Raw genomic sequence first — 21,221 nt, 5'->3', positions numbered from 1 at the left:
GAGATATAATGCTCCCGAAAATTGCCATTTTTTTATCAACTTGCACAAGTAGTTTGTTGCCTCAGTACACAGAAATATTCTTTCTACAGGACTTTGCAATGGTTCTCGACGGGAAAACTTTAAGAACTCAGAAAATATAACGTGCAACCCAACATTTTTACTTTCGAAAAAGCTATCTCGGGGACAATTTTGTTTTTTTTTAATTGTATGATCAATTAATTAAACCTTTAAACAGCATCACCTTGGAGATGCTGGAAAAGTATGCCATCAGTAAGCATCTGTCCCCACTGAAACTGACAGAAGCGTTAAAACCCTTGGCCCTCAGACTGTTTTGGAGCACTTTGGCGCAATTTTTGCAATATTCAAGCTTTTGGAGCAGCCTGGAGCAAGGAAATAAATTTGTATCAAAACTCTACAATATGTGGAGCTGTCTCCCCCTGTATTTATGTAGGGTTGCGGGAATTGGAAGTGTGTTTGTGTGAAGCTGTCGGAGTAACACCTCCAATCTTGTGAGCGAGGGATGAGAGGCTGGAAATCTCCTAATGCCGAGCCTCTATTCAAGCAGTATCTTTCTGTAGGTGGTACGCAGTGAAGGGCGTGAAGGTGATCGGCTGGCTCCCTTGCCTGGGGAGCAACCAGCGGGGGTGAATGCCCGGAATAAGGAATCGCGGGCTAACGCGTGCGCGGCGACATTCCCCCCGGTCTGTCCCTGATGACCCGGGAACCATATGATCTGTGCCCCTTCAGGCGGCTGATTCGCAATTATGCGAAGGGCCTGGCGACATATCCTGCGCCTGAGAAAATTTCGGCAAGCCTCTTGGGAATCGGTTAGTATAATGGCACGAGGATGGGCAGAGATGGCCAGGGCGATGGCGACCTCTTCCACGTGGGTCGGATCCGTCGTTTTGATGGATGTCATTGCAAAGGGGTTACCATTGGACGAGCAGGCTGCTGCTGTGGTTACCCCATTGGTGGGGCCGGCACCGTCCACGTAGATTGTAGCAGGGTGGGAGTCCCACGTTTTGGAGAGGTATTGGGCCTGGAGTGTTCTGCGGGCTTGATCGTGTTCCGCGTACATGTGACTGGGGAGGGGATGGACGTGAATGCGTTCTCTTATTTCTCGGGGGATGTCGAATCTATCTTGCACCGTGGTCGGAGGGGTTATGTCTAGTCTATTTAGGATGGCGCTGCCTGTTTTTGTCCTCGTGAGGCGCACCTGTTGCGCTATTCTCCGATCATCTATGAGCTCTTTCGTGTTATTATGGACCCCCAGAGCCATTAGGCGCTCGTTGGACGTAGATACTGGAGGCCCAAAGATAGTTTGACGCACTTACGAAGAGCCCGGTCTAGTCATGACACGTGACTTTCGCGAGTCTTCTCCCCCGAGACGTGAACGCAGGGACTCCGGAACATTTTTGGGAGTAGGGGGGCAAGTACTGTTGCCTTTGTATGTTGTGTTTGTTTGTTTTAGATGCGACTGCATCTCATTCACTCGCCTTGTCCATGCAGCGTCGGTGTTGTTGTCGTGCGCCCCTCCCCCATTCTCCTCGCCGCGCGAGCTGCGCTCTCCGCCGCTCACCCCCTCTCCTCTCCGATGCCCCTCTCTCGTCCACACCCCTCCCCAACACTATAAAAAAAAATAATAGTTAGCGGCGCCCGATTTCGATCCCACGACCCTGTGGGCGGACGCGAGGTACATGGTGCTCTTCCCACTGCGCCACAAAACCGAAACAGAATGAAATGCTACGAACGCGCCTTATATCCTTGACTCATTCAAACTACGTCAAGAAGCTACTGATACAACGCATGATGGGGCAATGATTAACACTTGCAATAAAAGAAAAGAAGCTCCCACTTACAGCAACAATGATGGAGTAAAGGTCGTTGCGACAGCGAAGCCCCAAGCATACCACTTAGAGAGATTGACCAAGATTGGCCAATAAAACATAATAATAATCATAAAACATAATAATCACACGCGTTCTCGACACATTTCACGCGATTTCAGAATCAATCCAACGGAAACACCAAGTGAACCCCACGATGCGTCGCATCTACACAGGGCTCCCCTCACGGGGAGGTGGCCGCAATTTTTTACAATATTTGCCATTTTTTATTTACTTACATTACAATTTATTGATTTAATAATTTGTATAATTTTAATGGCATCAATTATAAATGTTCTAATGCATTTTGCATCCTCGCTTATTCTGCATTGGTATACCCTATTTACTCGCATAATGATCGCACCCTGGAAGTTTGTCGTCAAAGTTTGATTTTTTTTTTTTAATTTCCCGCGCAATGAACGCACCCTGAACTTGCCGCAGCAGTATGTCATATGTGTGCCAAGTCTAGCTGATAATGATCGTGCTTACCTCTGTTTCCTTCCCTTTCAAAGCAGACATGGCTACGTTATTGCCGTAGACTTGCTGATATTAGTGATATTGGCAAGCGTGCGTTAAATATTGATGAGGAAGAAACTCGTACTAAATGCACATAATGTACCCACAAGACAGAAAAAAATGCGCTCTGCTTGCTGGGTCGGCCCCCATGTCTGTTTTTATGTCCCGCACTGTGACAGCGGCAGCCACTTATTGGTAGCCCGGTTGCCACCTCGCAGCAAACTCGTTCCGGCGCATTCCGTAATTAATCAAAACTCTGCATTTTGCGTCACTTTGCAAAGCGGCTTGCGGCGGTGTGGGGAGTTTTTATTATGTTTTCATTATTTTTATTATGTTCATGAGACCTATCATAAAAATTCTGACCCTCAATTTGCTTGCGTTTTCTGTCCACAAAAATGTTTCCCGAGAAATTGAACCCGCGTTATGAACGCACCTCTAAATTTGCATCAAATTTTCTGGAAAAAAAGTGTGATCATTACGCGAGTAAATACGGTACTTTAAAATTGGAAGTTTCAGAAGTACTGAAAACCTACACAGACCGTGCAAATGGCAAAACAGGCTCGAAAGCTGCGAGCATTCACTTAATATTTCTGCATTGGCTGTCACAGTGAAGCAAATGTGAACAGACACAAGTGCACAAATATGATACAAGTAGACAACAAAGTAGGCTCTAGGTACAAAGCTATTATGGCAGGCTGACGAGCTTCATGGCTGGGATGACAAGAGGGCGTTGGGAAGTTTAGGTTGTCAAATGGATCCGAAGGTTGGTGTTCGTTCTGCTGTTCCAGACACGAACTCTTTTATAACGGCATCCAAGTGCCGTCCCGCAGCTCTCTTCTTGTTCACGTGGAAGAGGGGAAGGTGTGTCCGCTTTCTCTGCGTCATTCAATTGCCCAACAATGTTTTGACTCGCCTCAGAGCACTAAAATATCGCTGTCCTAAAGCAGCTGACGCAGGCACAAAAACAGGGGTTGCAGGTACCGGACAACCTGTTTTATAATACCTTACGCATATCCCCAGACTTCCCCTGCAAAAACTGTAAAATTCGTTTACTTGCGGCCAGACCATCGTCACGCGCAAAAGCGTTGGGAGAAGCACGATTTGCGCTGAAAGTCTTCTGATACAGTAAAAGCTCGTTAATTTGAACTCAAAAGGGACCACAAAATTGTTCGAATTAAGCAAAGTTCTAATAAGCGGACCGGCGCTACAATGAATGGACACTGCGCCACACTGCGTGGGCAGAACACAATTAAGCCACTTCTGGACTTGTTATCACGAATTAGTCGCTACTACAAGATTGTGGGGCCCAGACCAGCGAACGCGGCACAAAGAAAACCTGAAACGGCATGCGCCGGAGCAGTGAGCCGGCGGCGCAGCGCTTGCTGTGGAAGTGAAACAAGCGGTCGCGGCAGCGCAGAGCATGCGTTATGCTGTTTTTAATAGGGTGCCAGCGCCAGCGCCGCCGTACGAACACGCAAAAATCCCGGCACCCTACCTTTTAAAGCAAAGCTGCACTACTTTCGTCCTCGCGGAGGATGCGCAAGTTAACCTTTTGACCAGAGACACCCCCGGCGGCACACCCCTCGAAGCGCATCACGTGATTCGCCGGGCCCGCTTTCGGCACTGCTCACAAGGCCTAGTTTTCAGTCGTTCTGCACGTATGGGCAGCGGCCGACAAGGACTCGTTTTCAGTCGTTCTGCACATATGGCCGCGGTAGTGGCCGATCAGCTGATTGGAAGCTGACCACCCCCGCAGCTCCCCATGCATGCACCGCTGGGTCATCTCGGGCTACGTGACTCGTCTCGCGCCCGGCGAAAAGGAACGGCGCGTTCACCGTGAATGAATGCCGCATTCGCCGCGTTCTATAGCGAGAGCAGGTTTGGGCTGCACAAGATTTGTTCAAAGCTGTTCTGGACCTGGTTGTGGTCAAAGGGACAAATTGACAGGGAATAGAATGTTGTATAACTATAGCTACACCACCAGAGGAGTGAGAACAGTCGTTCCTATCTTTCCTAAACACAGAATAGCGCTTCATAAAGTTTGTTTGTTTCGATTGTAAGTGCGTTTCCTGAAGACATAAGATGGTTGATTGGCCGCACGGGCCAATGGCGGCTGTAGCGGCGTTGTGCGTGTACAGTCGAACACGGATATATCGAATTATTGTCTATATCGAACTCATAAATTATCCCCTTGAAAATTCTGTGTAACACACGTAAGCAAATTGGATCACCATTGGAATACTACCCCTGAACAAAACATACAATGATTGGTGCAAAAAGGATTCATTCACAGGCTTAATTAAATAATTGGAACCAGCACAACACCAGAAGACTACTTGTCTTCAGGCATCCACTTGTCAGTATAAATAGCCGAGCTGTATGTCTTAGAAATCCAATCCTGGATCTGAAAGAAAGGATGAAATCATTAACTTCGGCTAATATTGACACCCGAGTTCACAATAACAGAAAAATTGTACACAGTTCATGTCACTCTTGTTTAAACCAGGGGCAACCTTTCCCACTGACTTGACATACGTCACAACAAGACATATGCTCACTTCAGGCACTCCCAGAAGACAGAAAGAGTTGTAGACAAACAGGCTAGGGACTTAGCCTACTGAGGCATGCAGGCAACTGCTATGGAATCAGATGTCATTTTGGGTACATTAGCATTTCAGAAATTACTGAGACTGGAGGCTGAGATCAGAAAGGGGTAACGGCGTTTATTTTGAGCTGCTTTGTTCTTGCATTATGAGAAACGCTACTCCTGGTTCTTGTACTGGAGAGCGCCAAACTTCTTTACTTGCGAAGGGACCTTTGTCCCTTGCCTTCTTTAAGCATTAGATTCTTGCTTTAAGTATTAGAAAGCAATTAGATTCTGTGCGGTTGGGTACCTTCAAAGGTTCCCCCAGGCCTTGTTTTGCGCTTTGCGTGCGTTTCGACACTCCTCATTCCACCAGGGCCTTCTCGGATTTTGAGGAGTACCGGAGGTTTGAAGGATTGAACTCTTGGCAGCCTCTATAATGTGGGCGGTGACAATTCTACAAGCTTCATCGATATGTAAGTGTTTTATAAACGTGTAGGACAGCTGTGATCTTTGCTTAAAAGCCACCCAGTCTGCCCGGGTTTCTTTAAACCTTTTATGGTAAATAGAACTGTCAGGGAGTGTATCTACACACTTAAGAGTGACAGGGAAGTGGTCACTTCCATAAGGGTTGGAGTCCACATTCCACTCGAACAAAGGGAAGAGGATAGACTAACCTATTGCTAAGTCGATGTGTGAGTAGGTGTTGTGTGTTGTGCTGTAGTATGTTGGTTTCTTTTTATTAAATATACACGCACCAGATGAGAGTAAGAATTTTTCAATTTAAACGGCCCCGGCCATCTTCGCGTTCAGATCCCCAGTTTGCTGTGGGCATTAAAGTCGCCCACCAGTAGGAATGGATCCGGTAGCTGGTTAATGAAGGATTCAAATTCTGGACTGCAAAGGCAAAAGTCAGGGGGAATATATATTGAAGCAATCGTTATTAATTAACCTGTCGGCGATTATTACACGTACAGCAACCACTTCGAGGGTTGTGGTCAAAGGGACAAATTGACAGGAAATAGAATGTTGTATAACTATAGCTACACCACCAGAGGAGTGAGAACAGTCGTTCCTATCTTTCCTAAACACAGAATAGCGCTTCATAAAGTTTGTTTGTTTCGATTGTAAGTGCGTTTCCTGAAGACATAAGATGGTTGATTGGTTTCTATGAAGAATTTCGTATACATCATCCAAGTTTTTCATTAAGCCCCTGCAGTTCCATTGTGTAATGCATTGTACTACCATAAGTGTTTAAAGAGAGAGTGCAGCGTGTATCTGCGCGTTGCAGACGGGTGGTGTTATCTATGTTACTGAGCCTGCATTAGGGCCAGTTATGCGCGGAGCTGGTTTTTTCCCGCGGCTGATGTTGCCACGCTGCTCGTTTGGCTGAACAGCTGACCGAGCTGGCGTGGGTGTTACGTCCATCTCTTCATCCGACGGCAAAGGAGTAAATGCAGGATCTCCCTCCTTTTGCCGTGGACCTTTGGGAGTTGCACTCGTGTTCGCCACACGGGCCAATGGCGGCTGTAGCGGCGTTGTGCGTGTACAGTCGAACACGGATATATCGAATTATTGTCTATATTGAACTCATAAATTATCCCCTTGAAAATTCTCTGTAAAAGTATGGGAATTCGTACGTTTATATCGAACCGTATTTTCCCCGACATTGGGTATATCGAACGCCGCGCGAGTTGGAAGGTGCTCTTCGGCGGTCGCTGCACTCCCGGTTGAGGTTGAGGAGTATGGGGAGGAATGCGCGGGCATGGCGAAGACTGGCTCGCGGAACTAATCCCTTCTACCGGAACGAATTTGCGCTTTCCCAGTCGGGCCCCGCTACCGGCCGCCGTAGCGTTAGCGGACGGAGACCGGCATGCTAAATCTCTCTAGGCACACGAGCCCGAACGCTCGAAAAATATGACAGTGCGAGGTAGGGATGCCCCGACTGCGCACGTCCTTTTTTTTTTTTCGGCTGCGTACGTTCCCCGGCTTGCCGAAAAAGAGTTCTCTCTCTCCGGGTCTGTCTTCCCCCGATGTCATCTCGGGAAAGGGAAGAGGGAATGAAGGCGCTGGCGGCCTCTTCCTTCTTTTGCATTTTGCTGCTGTTGCTGCTGTTTGGCGAGTTGTCCCGCACCTTTCGGAGATCACTGTTTCTCTCGGAGATGACCATCGCGAGCGCTTTGTTGGAGTCCGTTCAGAGAGCCTTGGAATGGTTACCTTCAAAGTTCTTGTGGTACGTGCGCGCTGTTCTTCTTTTGCGCGCGTGTTGTGCATGGTGTGCGAAGGCGCAGCGTGCTGCTGGAATTTTCTAGTTGTGCAGCCTCGAGAATATCGAGACCAGCGTCTTTATTTCATTTTCAGGACGAAGAAGCAGGCCAAGATGAGCGATTTTTTTTTTTCACGGAAATAAAGTGTCCTGTTCCGTCGTGAGTGCGGAATTGTAGTTGTCATTCTTGAATGCGACGATCGGTAAGTGATCGTCCGCCATAGGTGAGGTCTCAGAGCCCATATTTTTTATATCGAATTTTTCATATATCGAACTAATTCGCGATCCCCTTGGAGTTCGATATATCCGTGTTCGACTGTAGATGTGGATGCAAGGCTCCCCACCTCGCTGCCTACTGTGCCCATGGGCTACAGCGCAGCAGGAGCGGAAGGAAAGCCGTCTCCACCTACAGTGCGCGTTGCCACCGCAGCCGCAGTGGAATCCACAGGCTGTGGTACAACATTTTGGCAGCAGAAGCCAACCCAGTGGGGGGCGGGGGTGGTGCCAGGTCAGCGTTGCTGCACTGGGTCGCCACCGAAACCTGACGCCGCCCCACCCCCCGGTGGTTATAGTGGTTATAGTTTATTAACAGGGGTGATCCAGCCATTCGAACTATTGGAGCAATTTTTGGAGCTGAAAAAATGTTATTTTGGAGCACTATTGTATCAGAGCTTGATTTTGGAGCAGCTTGGGAGCAGCACAAAACTTGTGTTCCAACTTCATTTATCTGGAGATAAAGAAGGCTGGCAACCACTCAGGCAACGCCAATTACTTCCCCACAGTTGTAAACTATGAAGCTGGTAACTAAAGCACCAAAAATGTGTGCCCCACAGCCTTTAGACACCGCTGCAAGTGAAGCAGATGACAAGCGTTTCTTTAACTTAGAAAAAAAAACACCAAGAAATCATTACAAAAACTTACTGATACTAAACGGGGGCCCATTTTATTTACAATAAAATTATTTCACTATCTCAAACATATTGCACTGATTTGTTGCTTCTTGCCGTTTCGTTCAGTTCATCCAGCTTGGAGGGTCCGGCTCGACAATATTTAGACAGAAAATATTGCACTTCACACACATCACACCATACTATTGCTTCTTGCTCGCCTTCTTATTAAGTTCATTCAGCTCGGAGAGGGTGTGGCTAAAGGCAGAGTTGCCTTCTGCTAATAAAGCCTGCCCTGATGGAATAATGTTTTCAGCCCTTTTCAGCAACGCACGGCATGAGATCCCCTTTTCTTCCAAATTCCACCTGAGCCGCTTTTCATTGCCGACATCAGCACCACATTCCCGGCCACTCAGGCGGTGCATAAGAGCAATATGAAGGGGCTTTATTTTCAATACCGTCACGCGAAATGAAAAAAAAAAAAAAAAAAAAAAGAAACCCGCTGCGAAAATCCCAAACGGCAAGTTGTTTAAACTTACGCTGATGCAGTTTTGGCTAGCACTACTCCACTGCAGTAGCCCTAAATATAAGGCCGCACAGTACTAAAACGATTCGCCGCGAGCGCAGAATAGAATAGACTCTCCGCTAGTTTTCTACAAGCGATACACATGAAGTAATTCCATTATGCTTGTTTGCAGCAGTGCGGGAAACCACTCCGTTGCGGTCCACGCCACCGGAGTGTATGCATGCCGACTTGCCGAATCACCATCTCTGCTCCGAAGCGGCACCGTGGCTGCACTATTGCTGCACTGTGGCTGCACCATGAGCAGAGCTCGGCTGGAGCAACCGAATAATCGAGCGCATCGCTTCCTCCAAGTTGCCAACCTAGGAACCATCGTGCTGGTTAGCGGCAGAATGATCGTCTCTCGCTTCAGCTGGTTTGAGAAGACAACTCTCGGCCGAAAGCAAGCGATTCGGAGCATTTGGCGCAAGTAAAACACCACTGGGCGCAGCAGGGCGCAGGAGAGTACAATTGTAGCAAAATGGCGCAAATGGCGCAGCTGGATCACCCCTGTTTATAGTGGGAAGTAGGCATGAATTGGAGGCGAACGCTACAAATGGTTTCAAGTGATGGAGATGCTGTGCCATCTCTTGAGTGGTTTTCGCACTGCGTGCTTGCTGTTTCTTTGGAAGGCACTGAGAGTCCAAGTGAGCTGCAGCGTTAGCACGGCTGCAGCGTTACGCACGGCTGCAGCGTTACGCAGTGTAAAATTATTGTATGCTGAAACGCCCTTCTCGGTTAAACTAGGATCTGTCAGAAACTCCCAACTTCATGTTTCTTCTTGGTGGGGGTGCGTCAGAGTACTAGCTGCCGATTTCTGGCTGCTCCCCCGAGTATGCCACAGGCATGGTTCTCCCCACGGTAGGCGGCACTGGAAATGCCGCCCCTTGCTTCCCTTCAGCGCCCACTGCCTTCGGTAGGCCGTCCACAGCTCCGACTGACCTATGAACGTGCACCTCAAAAACTAAAAACAGCCACTGCGTGAGAGCAACGCCATCGGCAGAGGGCTGGACCTCTCGCCATCTGGTTACGTGAAAAGGAGTCTGAACAAGTGGCTTTGAAGTCCCAGATTGCCAGCTGCATGCAAATCTTGCAGTCAATGCTTACGCTTTTCGCTTTCTTATTTTGTTTAAGAACTTCACTTTTCACTACGCTGCAGTACCATGATGCCTGGTATTTGACCAGTTTTTCAAAATTTGAAATTCTTAAGCTTCTTGCACCTCCCCCCTACTCTTATTCTCAAAAATTCCTGGGGAGAACCCTGGCCACAGGGCTTTTACCACACCTATTACGGTGTTAACAAGCGAGAAATTTAAATTCTGCCTCTTTAAACATTAATTACTCAGTGATAGCAGCACTTTCAAATTTCTCAAATAAAGCAAAGTTGTAAATCGTTGTCATGGCGCTCTAAATAGACTTCTACTTTTCTGTTTTAAAGGGTTCCATGAAAGAACCTGCAAAATAACTGTGTGCAGTTCAATTGCGGAAAAAGGCCTACGGGGATGATAAGAACACATACTCACCTACATTAGTTGTAATCGCCACGTCTACAAAGCTCTGAAACAACGAGATACTTGGAGCCAAACTAGTCTTCTTGTAGTCCTCTATGGTTGAGTTGGTAGTGTCCGCAGCTTTGTGCTCCGCATCATAGGCATCAATCTCATTGCAGAGTTCACTAGAGGGGGAAACAAGTGACTTGCCACATTACAAACACACTGTAAAGAGACTGCTTCCACAATGATAATGATAGAGAGAGAGAAGGAGACAATGGACCTTTTTCCAGCACCGATCCTCCTAGCAGCTGCCACGGCGAACTGAAAGTGGCAGTCAGGCACGCCCCCAAGAAAGTCTGGCGGTTGGAAAACTCGTGCACAGAACATTCTCGTCCTTCAGTACCCCCCCCCCAATCACTCGTACCTTTCACACGGATGCCACTGAACTCCCGGGACTAATCTACAGTCGGCGAAGTGCCTTTTTCTTTCGTTTTTTTTTTCCTTTCAGCTTTGTTACTCCTTTTGCTCACAGCTGGCTCAGCCTTAAACGTCTTTACTCCTTTCCTGTGTAAGCCTTTGTTGTGTGCCCGTACGAACTCACCACTAGTTGTCGAAAAAGAAGAAATAAAAACGTGCAGCGCCATAAAGCATAGCCGCTCTACAAGCAGCAAGCTGAGGGTGTCCCCTTTTGTTTATTTTGCCCGAGGTGACTGCCAAGAATGGTGAACTGGCAGCCCGCACATGCGCATATCGCTACTGGAAAAAGGTCCATTACTGCCAAATTGCTCTACACAGTGTGCTGGCACCTGCATACCTACAGCCTAAAAAGCCCGGCGAGTTCGAATAGGCTTGTTGCTACCAGTGCAGAATGATGTGACGCAGAGCAGAAAAGAGACTGTCCAAGCACTGAGCCCTACCTGTGCCAATCTGGCGAGCTTTCCCCCTAATCAACATGATGGTCTTTAAATGAAATAACTAAACTGCTGAGTAGACTAATAACACTGTCACCTATATGTACTCTGCTTTGCCAACTTTGTACAGCGTTGGGAAAGCTCAAGGTTACAGTAGGAATCAGCCAATAGGAAGAGCAGCTGCAGCAGCTCCAACCGGCGAGGGCAGCAGATGCACGGACAAAAACATTGCTCTACAGAAACCAGTCCGACGATGTATGCTCCCATCAAAATAAAGCAGACGATGTCAAATAGATGAGAAGCAATTTTCTCGGCGATGTGAGGGCTATAAAAACTAATACAGTACGACCTTGCTAATATGCTTTTAATCGATACACTTCCTGGCTTCCGAACTCGAAGCTGACTGTCCCTGCTGGAACACACGTCTTTTCAATTCCCGTTTGTTTGCAATGGCACAAAGTACCCGCTATCACTGCTGCACAGAAATAACACTGCCTTAGCATGTTGATGCAGCAGTGTTGTTTCTTACCAACTGCAACAAAAATTTACCGGCCCCATCGGTCACTGCCCAGAGGGTGACACGGAGCCAGTGACACCCAGCGCCAGCACGTTCGTGACTGGGACGTGCTCCCTTCTCGCCACACCCGGTGAATCATATTAGTAGCCCCTTTTATGTTTAAAATATATTGCGCTATTCTACATTAATTCTGCCACACAGTGCAGGAAGATGTATTTTCTCGGTTGAACTCGCGTATGGGATGGAAGGTTGAAACGACTTGGCAAGACGCCAAAAAGGGAAATGCATGCGCGGTATATTTCACGCATTGACTGGCCCGCACAACTTTCTCATGATCTGCAGGTTCTGATTCAAAAGAAACAGTACTTTATTGTTTTTGAGTCCGCTAAAGAGGATGTTTTATTTGCAAATGCGATTTCAGACGCTGCGCGATGTTTCCACGCATTAGCTGGTCCATGTGAGTACACTTGTCGAAATACGTTGTTGACTCATACTTCTTTTCAAGAATTGTACTTCTCTTCAACGGCAAATAAACTTCACTGCAGAGCCACTGACTGAGCAACATGGGCCTGTTGCTCATAGTGGTCTGATTTCAATATGATTTGATTTGAGAGGTCTGATTTGAATTTGAACATAGTGGTCTGATTTGAATATGGTACTTGGCATATGCAACCGTATAAAATTCATGCCCGTTTCTGTGTATGAGAAGTGACATTAATGAATGGAATGCACCATCGATTACGATGTCTCGAGAGCTGAAAACCCAATGAGGAGTTTGAATTCATGACTTTTACTAGAACAATCGAAATATTGCAAGGGTGTGTATCAGGCATACCGTGTCATCGTTTCATGTTGCTTTGTTTGCTTCTGCCAAAGCACCACACGGCCGATATCACCCTCTCCAGCTTTACGGATAGAGAAAAAATACATAGCTTTGTGTCATGTTGGCCCCTCCATCAATAAAGTCTACAAGTTTATTGGTGCAACCCAGAACGCCAGCGATAAAAAAACATGATGCGAAAAAAAGAAACACTTCACTAGAAGGCTACCGAACAACTTTCATTTGGATTAGGAGGTCGGAAAGGAGGGGGGGAGGGGAAGGGGGGGGAGGAGGAGCAGGGGTGAGCAGGATACCCAATAAGCATATTGGAATTATTTTAGAATATACGTATTTGGTGATATTTTTTACTCTACACTAATGGCCCTACAATACACTAATAGGACAAAGACAAATTTTGAATGTTCACTCAAAAGTGATGTAGACTAAAAACTTGATTGCAAACTGCATTCTGCTGGAAACACAAGATAACCCACCAAGCAGCGTAAAAGTTTGGTTTGCATTCTCACCTGATTGTGGGAACAGTAAAAGGGTCGAAAGAAGACACATTGGCAATGTCTATGGGCACACATATTCGACCAGTCTTTGGATGGACTGAAAATGGGGCTTTAAGCAGATGTGTGGCTCCCTTTGTGACAGCAACATCAAGCCTTGGGTAGGTCAATTCAAGCATTACTTCATCAATCAAGAACTGGTATTTGTTGCTCTGAAAAGTTAAAAAAAAAAAAAAATGGAAGGGAAGGGGGAAGGGGATAGTGTGAGGCTTGAAGCAACAGGATTTTGACAACTCTTTCTGTATTGCAGCCATTGAACATCATCAGCTAGCAAACAACATACAGATTTTCAAACCACATTGGGCATGTTAAAACTCCTAGTGCAGTTGCTGTGTGGCAGGAGCAGCACGCTTTCGTTTTCTGTATAATTTGTATTTCCTCGGCTAAGCAACGGTTTTTAAAGGAGTGCTAACACGAAATTTCAAAGCTCAGATAACTATGTAAAAAGCTTCCTTTGCATATGGAGATACCCCCTCAGAAGTTTAAACCGTAACCGTTCAGTGGAACATAATTTAAATCAATTTTAATCCTTGCGCGCACGAGACAGCTCATCATCGAGCAAGCTCATGACATCATCTGCGCTTCGACCCACACGGCTTGCGTCACGGCTCCCGTGACGTATCGAGGCAGCCGTGGTGCTGTTGGCGCACGCTTTTCCACCTTGTGCATCACAGAAGTTTTTGGGACTGACGTCACATGCGACTACGGCTGGTCGGGCTGTTCTAGTGTGCGCGTCCAGACCAGCATCGGCTGTGGTGCGACGGGAACAGCGACATCAAATCCGCCTTGCTGTCATGGCAGCTGCCTCAGTGTTCTCTTAACCGAAACCGAAACTGACACAAATAAACGGAGCTATATGTAATTATTTATGCTGCGTTCGACAATCTAACGTGCCATTCTATGATTAGTGGGCTCATAGGCACCTATAACTGCAAAAAAATGTAACACAAAAATTTCGTGTCAGTACTCCTTTAATCCTGCCACAAAAAGCTGAACTGTGCAGTAGTTCCAGATGGCCACATGACCCGGGCTAATAAACACCACAAATCGCAATTCCACAGCATCTTCAATGGATTTCTATTGTGGTATCAGCAGCAATGAGTCTGAAGACCATGTGCCATAATTAGAATTTAGTTCTGAGAGGGATAATCAAAGGTGCCAGCCTTGAACATCGGCAGCCGGTTATCAGTAGATTTCGATTTTTTGTTCCAGTTGCTTGGCATTGATTCAAACACAAAATTTGAAACCAGGCTGGGCATTCTAAAACAGGTCTCAGGGTGTCTAGCAAATTGCCTAATTCAATTTCCCTGACTTTTCCAGGTTTTCCCTGACCATTTTAGTTGAAATTCCCTAGAGAAAACACATTCTATCGTAGGGAAAAACACATTTGCAGCAACTGCCCTCATTCTCAAAATGCACTTTAACTTCAGTTTGAGGTTTGCTTGCCTCCACTTACGGCTTGAGAGAGTTTACTTCATCTTGCAGGGCAGAAGCTTCAAGTTGCACTTCAGCGAGCACCTTCCCCTTTTTTTCTCGATTGTCCTGGTTTGATATGCAACGTGACCCTAAGGCATGTCTATGACATGGTGACGCCGAAACCATTTATATTCCTTTTTGATTATGCAATTCTGGCTCCTGACGTCATAAAAAAGAAGTGCTTTCAAGATTAGCCCCCAAAAAGCACTGCCTTCCAAATTTCGCTGAAAAAAAAAAGGGGGGGGCACCATCTACACCATCTGCAATATGGGCACCATCTACATCGTCGCTCTGCGCAAGTGCACCCAGCAACCTAAGCCAGCTGCGGCTGCGTGAACCGCACGGCAAGTTTTTGCACGCGATTCGTGCGCGGTATTTTCACAGCCACGTCAACGATTTCATGCCTGCCGTGGCTCCTTTCCTGCAAAAGCAAGTGCGTTTGTGCCCATGGGTGTCCGGAAGGAGGGGCAAGGGGGGGCAACTGCCCCCCCTTGGAGATTGGGATATTTCAACAGACTTCATCACACATGTCATCGCGCAATTTGCCCAGAAAAACTCGAGGCGAGAGAACCCTCACGCAGCAAGACTGACCACTCTTTTTAACCAACGCCGCCTGTATAAACATTGCCTAACGCGTGAGCGAAAAATGGCCAAACAGCCACTCTCCTGTTGCTCTCTCCTACCCTTCCCGGTCCGTAGCCTTCCAGTGTGCTTTCGTGTCCGCCAGCCAGCGCCGCTTCTCGGAAACTATGCAAAATAGTGGAAAGTTTGTTTAGCGTTCCCGAGGCGGCGCTCCTACGCCTTCTTGTTTTTCACCATGCCTGTCTGTCTTGGTCTGTCACTGATAAAACTTCCTTTGTCACGAAGCAAAATCCCTTGCGCTGCCGCAGGCTGATGCCGGCTTTGCGCGCTTATCTACTCGGATCACAGGCCCTGAAATTTTCTGAGTGGGGCATCCCATATCTATCCCCTCCGCATTTAGGTATTGTTTTGACCCCGCTGTTCGCACTCCGCATCGGTACGCACTTCTAAAATTGAGGACTGTACTGTAGAAGCGCCCGGACAGCGTGGTGGGATCTCAGCTGCTTATCCTTTTGTTTCCTATAATTTTCTGAAGTTTACAAGCACGTGATATAATTGGAAAGTAATGGTAGAAGTGAGCGCCTGAACAAAAAACGTGCACGCAAGTTTTTCTTCTCTAAATACTCCAGAAAGAAAAATATCAGTAAAATAATGGCTGCCCCAGCAGAAAATATCGTTTTTCTGTTAGCTATATGTCTACCCGACAATCAGTATATTCTGACACTATTTCAGTCCGCCTCCGTCTTTATCTTTGGAAAAATGCAGCAAGTATGAAGCGAGTGACACGTTGAATGAGATCCCCAGGTGCGCCACAGAACTAGTGCCCCGTCGCGGCTAAGATGTAACCGAAACGGCCCTGGAAGCCCAACAGGCAAGCTGCCAGACACACGTCGTAGAAGTGGGTGCTCGCGACTCGCGAGCGGTGACGTAAGGCGAGATGTCCGCCGGCACGCGCCACGTGGCAGATCAGTGCCTGAACTAAGCGCCCCTACCCTTCCCATTGAAAAGCGCATGACGCGTCAGGCAATGTTAATACAGGCGGCGTTGTTTTAACAAAGTGACAGTCACATTTCGAATGTTCTTTATTAACTTTATTTCTTTGTTCGGTAATAAAATCCAATGTATATTCTTCAAGTCTGGTTCTAATTCGCTGTTTGTAAGTGTTGTAACCACAAATAGCGCCTTTTTCGTGCTATCCAACCGTACGCCCCCCCCATCTGCTAATGGATGCCCCCCCTTGCAAAAAGTTCTGCGGACGCCCTTGTTTGTGCATTGAGTAGCATTTTAAAGAGCAGTTAGAAGATTCGTTGGAGCTACCACACTACTCTGCGGCCGGTGCCGCCGCCATGTTGGCGACGCCTGCCGCTAGGCACGCACTGTGCAGGTGGTTTCCGCGGCGGCGTCAGCGCACCTCTGTATGAAACTCTATGCTCTGGTGTGCACGGCGCGTTTTTGCTTGCAGAAGAACCAGAAAACGTTTCATGTGGTTCGCACTTTCGTCCCGTGCGAACATGTTGCGTTCAGTAACTTTTGGGGGGCCTCCAACACTGGTTTCCCCTATTCTAAAAGTGTGGGCAGGCCTCTAAATGGTTTTCCCTGACTGGTACTGCTTGGTTGAAAAATTCCGTGACAATTTCCTGACTTTTCCCGGTGGCTCGAAATTCCAACTTTTCCGTTTTCCTGGTCGTTAGACACCCTGGGTCTGTTGCCATTCCACTGTGCTGCTGAAGAACTTTGTTCTTTTTTTTTTTTTTTTTTAATTTAGTTCACACTTTGTTGGATCGGCAGCGTTAAAACCCACTGCGAAAATCCATAGTATGATTGCAGATCAAGAGTGCTGCGTGCGGCGAGTAGGATGCGGGTTTCTAAACACCGCAAATTGCGTGATTCCACAGCTTCTTCATTGGATTTCTACTGTCATCAGCAGCAGTGAGCCTGTGGACAATTTGGCATTATTGGAATTTATTTTTGAGTGGTAATCAAAGGTACTGGACTTGAACATTTTTAACCAGTTATCAGTAGGTTTCGGTCCCTTTTAGTTTGTTTGGAGTTTTCTGTATCTGGTTCGAGTGCATTACTAATGTCACAATATTGTTTACCTTATCTACAGAATGTAAATGGATTTGTTGCCTCCTCATTAATGAAGATTGGCATTTTGCCAGAGGAGAGACCCAGCTGTAGGCTGCTTTGGTCGGCATGCGCCACTGCAAATCTGGAGATCATGTTTTGTAGTAGCCCGAAAAACTGCTCAAGCTAAGGCTTTGTATTTTACCCAATGTCTGTAATACACGCAAGATTTTGTACATCCCAAACTGTTTTTAATTTATTTTTCTTTTGAGACAAGCATATATCTGACAATTTTTCTTTGGAGTTTGCTAAAAATTTTGTAAAATTTTTGCAAAATTGCAATAAAATGCAAAATAAAATTTTGCATTTCTCTTTTTACTTCATCTAAAAAGAACTATGTTATTCAAAAGCCCACCTATGCAGCATTATTTTTATATGCCTTGCACGCTTTCTAGTCTAACAGTATTTGCATTAAAAATTCTTTACCGGTGCCCCCACAAAAAAATTTTCAGTGTTTGGAAAGGACTTAACTTATCTTTTTTTTTGCTGGTCAACCACTTGAGCTGAAACATAAGGTTACTACTTATACACGTAAGAAGAGTGTATGTTTGAAAAAGTTTTTATTGAAACTAAAGCATACCGGCATTTTTTTTTTCTGAATGGCTCTGAAAATTTCGTCTGACATATTACATTTTGCATCTAGACTATGCATCTTCATTTTGAAAAATACATTAGAAAGTACATCTATTTAACTTCATTTTTATGTTCCTGTGACACTTTTGAGCCCAACCATTTTTGCATTTAAAAAACTTTACTGCAACTTGTGGGAATCGTGGAGAACTGCAGCCGGCGATCCCGAGCCCTAAGCGCGCTTCGGGAGAGACGCTTGTGCGCTGAAACCGGTCCGGCGCTCCGCTGGTTCGTCGGCGCCCCCAAGAGATGGCACCACCAATATGTGCGGGCATAGGCGCGCGGGCGCGGACGGCGCGAACGTGTGCGCGCAGGAGTCAAGAGAGTCTCGTTGGAGACCCGGTCGGGGCTGGTTCGTGAACACCGTCGAGCCTTGTGCTCGCATGCTTTGGGATTCCCCAAAAAAACGGCTGTGCTTCGGCACTACTGTCTACTGTTCTTGTATCGGCGAACCTCGCTGGGCTGCCGTAGGCATGGGAGCCCGCGTGGTTAACATGCCGGGAGCTAGCGTGGGGGCCTACCCCAGAGTGCTGGCAAGGTCCCTGAGGAACCCCTCATATCCCACTAACTGCTGAAACATTGTTTTCCTAGGGTTTGAAAGAGCTGCAGTAATGTTTTTGTAGCCAACAAACTGCTAAGCTAAGACCAGTTTTTACTAAGGATATTGCTAATGCATACAATAAACTTTGTATACCCTAAAATATTTTCAATTTTTTTCTTTGAGCTATATAATCATCTCTTAAAAATTTTCCAAAGTGTAAAAAATTTGTCCTTGACAAATACATTTTCTATTATGACTCATTACTTCATCTCAAACTACATCAATAAAAAGCATATCTATTAAGCTGCGCTTTGTGTCTTGCATATTTTTTAGACCAACAATTCTTGCATTAAAAAAAAAAAAACCTTCCCACAAGAAAGGGCACATTTCCCATGGTATGGACTGCCCAAATAAGGATCTCATACAATGAAGTTGTACCATAAACACCACACTTACTTTCTGTTGAGCCTTTTCTGCCACACTGACGAAAGCTTCCCAGCGTTCCTCAGAGGTTGTCTTGGGCAAAACATTATTCTCAATGTCTTCCTTGAAAGCTACAAAATGTGTCAAAGATTCACTCCGAAAAATATATCCTTCCATCTAAAATAATAACTGTTCTAGCCTGACTTCTATGCAGCCTGAATTATAAAATAAAAAGGCATAGTTTCTGGAGGAATTGCAACCTGTTAAAAACTGCAGCACATTTATTTCACAACAAGAAACCTCCAATCCTCAACGACTGAACTTGCCATGTTTATTTGCTGCATTATACTTCGACTGCCTCGCCCAATTGCCTATTTAAAAGAAAATTTAAGCTGAAGCATGTCAATACAAGCGTTAACAATCGTACTGCTTAGTGAAATTATTTTGCTGAAAAAGAATTTAGATATGCAGTGAAATTTTTAACTGAAATTGCTCACATTTAGAATAATAACGATATTTCCAGGCCACATTTAGAAGTTTGCTTCATATGACCACAAAGCAGTGCGCGCGCATACAAAGGAATTACAAGCAAAAAGACAACAACGCAATGTGGCGTGGAAAATTGGGAAAAAGCTCCGCAGATGCAGCTTGACTAAGCCCCATATTCGTATTTGCAAATGTATTTCATCCTATTCACCTTTAATTACTCGTATTTCATTTTGAGTAAACAGTTTGATATTTATACCCCTCTACCACAGATAGTAGTGAAATCGTAACTGCTTTCAGTTTACCAGACAGTGTGGCCACTTACTGCACGAGTGTCATGCTATGCCAACAGTACAGAGGACCACAGGAGAGCTTACCCAAGAGTGCCACAAAAAATGTTGGCTAGTTGCAAAGATCAGCCCCTCTGCCAAATTAAAAAAGAAAAGAAAGATTTCTTCATAACGAACTCGCACTACTTCTGAACAAAACATACGCCACATTAGCTGAGCAGTACATGTAAAGGATACAGCTGTCAGAGGAGGCAGTGATCAAGTCATGCCAAAACTTGTCACCTTCAAGCACCTTTTGGTTCTGAAGAACAAGCACAGGGAAGTACTCTTTCACAAGCTTCAAGGTCTCCCTGAAACACACAAACGATAAACACTGTGAAAGATTCCTGCAAGAAAAGTTAGTGAGATGCGCAGTACAGCGTGCTGCAAAGAGAAACGAAACGATTTATTTGATGGCATGAGAGTGCAACGCAGCACTCTATCAATGACAGCCTGCTCGATGCAAAAACTTGCGTGCAGGAAAGCTTGAGCTCTTCCATGATGTCCATTGCGTAGATTTCCCTCCTAATCCTCCCAGCTTCCTTGAAATGTCAATGTGTCAATGTGCCCCTTTTGTGCAGGCCACTGAGAAAATGCAACGGCTGCATCCCCCCCCCCCCCCCTCCCCCCCTCCCGCCGCACATGTCGCATGCGCGTGGCTAACGAGCCGCCCAATAGAACAAAACACCTGATTGATTGCTTGTGGGGTTTAATGCGCTGACGCTACACAGGCGATGAGGCGCGCCGTAGTGGAGGGGTCCGGATTAATTTTGACCACCAGGGGATCTTTAGTGTGCGCCGAGAACAAAACCTCTGCTGACCCTGCCTGGAACGAAAATGCTCCCCACAGCAGAAGGCCCCATGTAATACGACCACTGGGGGAAAAAAGAGGGAGAGAAGGCTGTGCGAAAAATGGGTTCTTGCATTATCACTGATGTTTCTTACTTCTCAGCACCCCCTTACATCATTGTGCCGTTACACAGACCGAAACCGTTACAGTTCCACTCTCAGAACTGAGATTTAATTAGGCTCCAACCAATACAATGCCTAATGGTTGGAGCCTAATTAAATCTCAGTTCAGTAACTTCCCAACCAGACAGAAGTCTGTCGAAATGTTCACTTTCAAGTTCCACTCTCATTTTAGCACATAAACTTGGCACAACTTGTTGAAGGAAACTTTAATCTTTAAAATTATTACTGACAGAGTATAATACCTCTGCTACATGGACCTTTTGAAGGCCTTGAACGCACACGTCATTCGGCTCAAAAGCCACCACATGATGTATTTCAAGGACATTGAGTTGAAAAGCCATCCGAATCCCTTAGACTTTCAACTGCCTTTGAAACACAAACAACCATGCCATTGTGCACAGCATCTTCATGCCACAATAACAAAAATTTACATTTCAAAGAGCAAGTTCTTAGATAGAAAACTAAAGAGCAGTGACGCAAAAAAAAGAAGAAACAGCAACAAAGGGTCACTGTGGCCAGACAACAAAAAGTGTGGTGCCCTTAACTACAGCCAAATTCTCCCAAGTAATTAGCATTTAGTGAAAAAAACTCCCCTATATTTGCCATTATAACCACCTTTCCTACACAAAACAATGTCTTTC

The 21,221-nt window shown here is 46.1% G+C and overlaps 1 protein-coding gene across 1 annotated transcript in view; it reads right to left on the bottom strand.

Annotated features, from left to right (window-relative positions):
* Positions 1 to 4,666: 4,666 nt before the first annotated feature.
* The window catches only part of Prim1 (DNA primase small subunit), a 30,188-nt gene continuing 13,633 nt past the window's right edge, over positions 4,667 to 21,221 (bottom strand). Inside the window, exons 6-10 of the mRNA XM_077687501.1 lie at positions 19,807 to 19,915; positions 18,827 to 18,924; positions 12,970 to 13,166; positions 10,225 to 10,376; positions 4,667 to 4,806 (exon numbers count right to left, since the gene is read on the bottom strand). Of these exons, the coding sequence (XP_077543627.1) occupies positions 4,787 to 4,806; positions 10,225 to 10,376; positions 12,970 to 13,166; positions 18,827 to 18,924; positions 19,807 to 19,915 (576 nt within the window). The 3' untranslated portion in view covers positions 4,667 to 4,786. The remainder of the gene's footprint in view (positions 4,807 to 10,224; positions 10,377 to 12,969; positions 13,167 to 18,826; positions 18,925 to 19,806; positions 19,916 to 21,221) is intronic.

The sequence above is a fragment of the Haemaphysalis longicornis genome, unplaced genomic scaffold (genome assembly GCF_048455015.1).
Source record: "Haemaphysalis longicornis isolate Haplotype H1 unplaced genomic scaffold, Haemaphysalis longicornis Haplotype H1 scaffold_1, whole genome shotgun sequence".
NCBI lineage: Eukaryota > Metazoa > Arthropoda > Arachnida > Ixodida > Ixodidae > Haemaphysalis > Haemaphysalis longicornis.
This window is presented reverse-complemented; position numbering and strand designations above follow the sequence as displayed.